Genomic DNA, 3,759 nt, shown 5'->3' with positions numbered 1-3,759 from the left:
CAAGTGTGTAGCCTCCCTGTCACGGCGAAGATCATGACGTAAAAGCACATTCTGCTGCTTCAAAACACCCGTCCACCAATTCGTGTCGCGATGTAGGACTAGCCCGGCCGAGCCAGATGGCTTCGAATGAGTGGCTCATGGCCGCGCTGCATTGCCCGCAAGAGTTCGTTGCTAGGCCCTCACAGAGACTTGGACAGCTGCCTCCGGGTGACTTACTGCCTGGACGGAAGTGTACCGCGAGCCGTCAGGTGGGGTCAGCAGTGAGCATTCCCGCAAGGACGATGCTTGCGGCGCGTTCTTGTTTAAAAACTCTCCACGGACTGTCTGTACGTTCCTTCACATTCCATAACAAGATAGAGTATTCACCTCACATTGCCAAGATCGGCTGCGCAATGACATTGTGTATCAATTTCTTTGATATATTTCTGCTGTCACTAGCCGTAAAGCAGGTGGACGCGGGATCGACGCCGGACCGGTCGCAAAGATGCGGCGGTATAACCGGGCGTACGGGACCACGGGGTTCGGCGTGAGACGAGAAGTGACAAAAATGATCGGTGACACAGCGACCCTTCTTCCGGGCCAGCCACCCGCTATTGCCTTTCGCGGATGACGGGTAACGCGGACCTGCCACAGCCCCCGGCTAGCTACTCGGCCTCGATAGCACCAGGTGGGCTGTACAGCACGGAGCAAATGAAGATCGTTGGACGCGGCATTACAGGGGCTCCGGTACTTTCCGTTTCTCTCGCTCAACGTTTATCTAGGCACGGACCGGCCAGTCATTTCTACGTTGCGCTGACAGCTTTTCGAGACGGTGCCGCCTTTCGCGCGACAAGACATCCGTGGCCCAGGTGTTCCATTTCAGTTCTGCGCCTGGGCTTTTCGATTTTGCGGGCAGAGGGGCAGCTTTTCTGAGAAACTTCTCCCTTGGTCTTTTCCCAGAGGGGGGGAAGACGAGTCTCTGCTAGCCCACCCTTAAGCTACGACGGCTCTGGCGCTTTGCAGTGGGTCAGGCGTCACCGGGTCTGGCCCAGGCGAGGACCTACGATGTGCGAGGGTGTCGCCGGTTGTTTCATAGCGCCCCCCGCGCTTGGAACAACCGGCGCTTCCGCGCCGAGTCCACGTTGCGAAACAGAGTGTGCTGCCGTGTGAGTGGTTACAAGTCTAGCGCGCGACAGTATAAGCAGAGCGACTGACTTGGAGGAAGTTCTCTCCGCGATGGTGACTTTAATGTGGACTTCGCTCCTCCTCGAAACCGGGTCGCGAGAACGCGCTTTAGTGGAGCAGTCTCCGTTCGAGGACGCTGGAGAACTGTACGTCAAAATTGAGTGCAGACAAGCGATAGAGAATCGGTACCGCGGCAAGGGCGGTCACTTCAGTGGATGCTCAGTCGGTTAGGTCGATTCGCGCGCGGCTTCTATGATAGTGACAGCTCGACTGTCGGGGATGCGCAGAGGAACACAGCTACCGGGCGACTGCAGTGGCCGGAAGACGCGGACCATCTCGTACCAGAAAAAAGCACATGAAGAGCCACAGAAAAGCTCAGCGCGTTTTCCGGGACATCACAGATACATCGCCCCCTGGCAGCGAGAAGGCTCAGCAGCAGCAGGCGGTGTGTCATCGATTCACTCTTCTTGTTTGCCCGTCCTCGTCTGATTCTGGTATTGACTAGAGATGAGTGATCCCAGGTCGCAGTCAAGTTACACTCATACTGTTGAAGAGAAGAGCCGCAGAAACACACAAGATAGTGTGCCAGGCCTGTTGCATGACGCCGCTCCTCCTTTTCGGGGGAAGGGAGGGGCCGGCGGGCCAATCCGCCTGGCGCGACGCCAGCACGAATCCGTGGTGTCTACACACCGCGCTCATGCCCGCAGTCTTTGCTGTATGCCATACGTCTTGAGAAGGAAGGTCTCTTTGTCACGCGGATTATCTTGAGGAAACAGTGTACTTTGCTGTTCGAGAGCACCCTACCACCAATCAGTGCTAGAATGTAGGACTTGCAGAACCGAGCCAGAAGACAGCTCACAGACGGCTCGTAGCCCCGGTACATTGCCCGCAATTAGAGGTCACTACGCGGCCATCATCTTGTCTACCCCACGCGATACCGCGCACTTGGGAGTTAATACTGGTGTAGTACAGGCAACCCGGGGTCGACCTCGCATTCAAAGGAGGCTGGCCTTGCCGTCCGAACAGGCCACAGACCTGATCCGCAGTACTTTCCATGAGTCACCCAGTTCTCACAATCTGAACAGAAGGTAAGTGCAAAAAGCTGTAATGTGGGAATGCGGAGAGGCGCTGACGCTGCGGCGATTGTCTAGCGGCTCCCTACGGTTCGTCGACATTACTCCGAGGCAGCTCTAAACCAGGTGCGACCTGGGTAGGAAATCGCGTGCGAGATTGAGGCCGGAGTTTTCTGGCACGGCGGGGTAAAGCTCCTGACCGGTGCGCTGTGTGGCTCACTGCCCGCGAGACGCGACCGACTGTCCTTGACGCGGCGGCTCCCGCCTCTCCTAAGCCTCCCCTGCAACTAGGCCAAGAGGGCGGGCCCTTCTGGACTAGTAGCAACTGACGCCGACGGCGGCAGAACACACACAACATACCTGTCAGGCTCCGCGTATCGCAGTAAAGGCCAGCGCGTAGTAACGGAGCATACGTCACTCCGCTCGGCAAGAAAAAGAGCACACGACACAGTATGCGCATTCGGCCTCCTGCGCGTCAACGCACTCGCGACTCTCTAGAGCACCGCGGACACGCCGACGGCACCGCCTTGCGGGTCCGTCACGCAGCGACTCCACAGCCGAAGCTACACAAAAAACAGGGCCTGGAATATGGACAGCGGTTGCTAATGCAGTAGCGTGACGAAGAAGCCTATCTCAGCAAAGGATTCTCATGTTCACCGCGTCGCTCGCCGGGGCCCGGCGGTCTCGCCGTTTACACAACGGGTACACGCGGCCGCAGCCGGACACCAGGCGGGCCGTCGACGCTGTAACACGTACAAGCTGAGAAGGAGAATTTTTCGTCGCGTCAAATATCTCCACAGAAAGGTGTGAACACCGTTTGTCGTAGCAGAGGCCTACAGCGGTCAGAGCCAGAAAGGAGGCCTTGTTTTGTCAACCCAGATGACGCCAAACTAGTGGTTCGTGGCTGGGGTACATTGCCAGCAATAACTCCTCACTACGCCATCACAGAGACGCAGACGGTCGCATCTAGAAGACTTACTGACTGAGCGGAACCACGAAGCCTCCGGTGACCAAGGGTTGCGCCTGTGCTGTGGTCACCAGCCGATACTGGAAACTGCGCCGAAGCCTAGACGGTAAGGTAACCCCAAACCCTAAACAGTTATCACGCCCGGACACAAAAGCACGGCCCTTCTCCCCACAAAAAAACTTTTCCCTTATCACGGACCCGCCTTTGAGGCAACCACCTTGCCCACCCCCGCTGTCACAATTGTTCAGTTTGGGGAAGGAAAAACGGAACAGAAACCTGGGTCTGTTGCTTCTCCTGGAACTGCACGCGCCAAAAGAGCTAACCGCCTGAGGTCTACACTAAAGCGGCCGTCCCTACTGCGCGGGCGCTCCCCTGTCACTTCTCTCGCCAAATTGTGACGTACAGTTCGCGCCGCCGTCGGCCGGAGACTGCTCCACGATTAGGCGTTCTCGTCACGAATGTCGCAGCAGAGTGAAGACTACGCTCCCGTCCCCGCCCCTGCAGAACAACCTCAGTCAGCTAGTTTGGCCACTGTGCCACGCGCTTGAGACTGCA

General features: G+C 57.5%; 1 protein-coding gene across 1 annotated transcript; it reads right to left on the bottom strand.

Moving 5' to 3' along the window:
• Window positions 1-523: 523 nt before the first annotated feature.
• On the bottom strand, window positions 524-917 carry CSUI_005949 (uncharacterized protein; the record flags this gene model as incomplete). The annotated part of the gene is made up of 1 exon (XM_068066114.1): window positions 524-917. A coding segment is annotated over one exon (159 nt), but the record flags the coding sequence as incomplete, so codon positions are not given.
• Between the last annotated feature and the right edge of the window lie 2,842 nt (window positions 918-3,759).

The sequence above is a fragment of the Cystoisospora suis genome (assembly GCF_002600585.1).
Source record: "Cystoisospora suis strain Wien I chromosome Unknown contig_2954, whole genome shotgun sequence".
Lineage (NCBI taxonomy): Eukaryota > Apicomplexa > Conoidasida > Eucoccidiorida > Sarcocystidae > Cystoisospora > Cystoisospora suis.
Note: the sequence above shows the minus strand (reverse complement) of the source record. Positions and strands in the feature narration are given on the sequence as shown.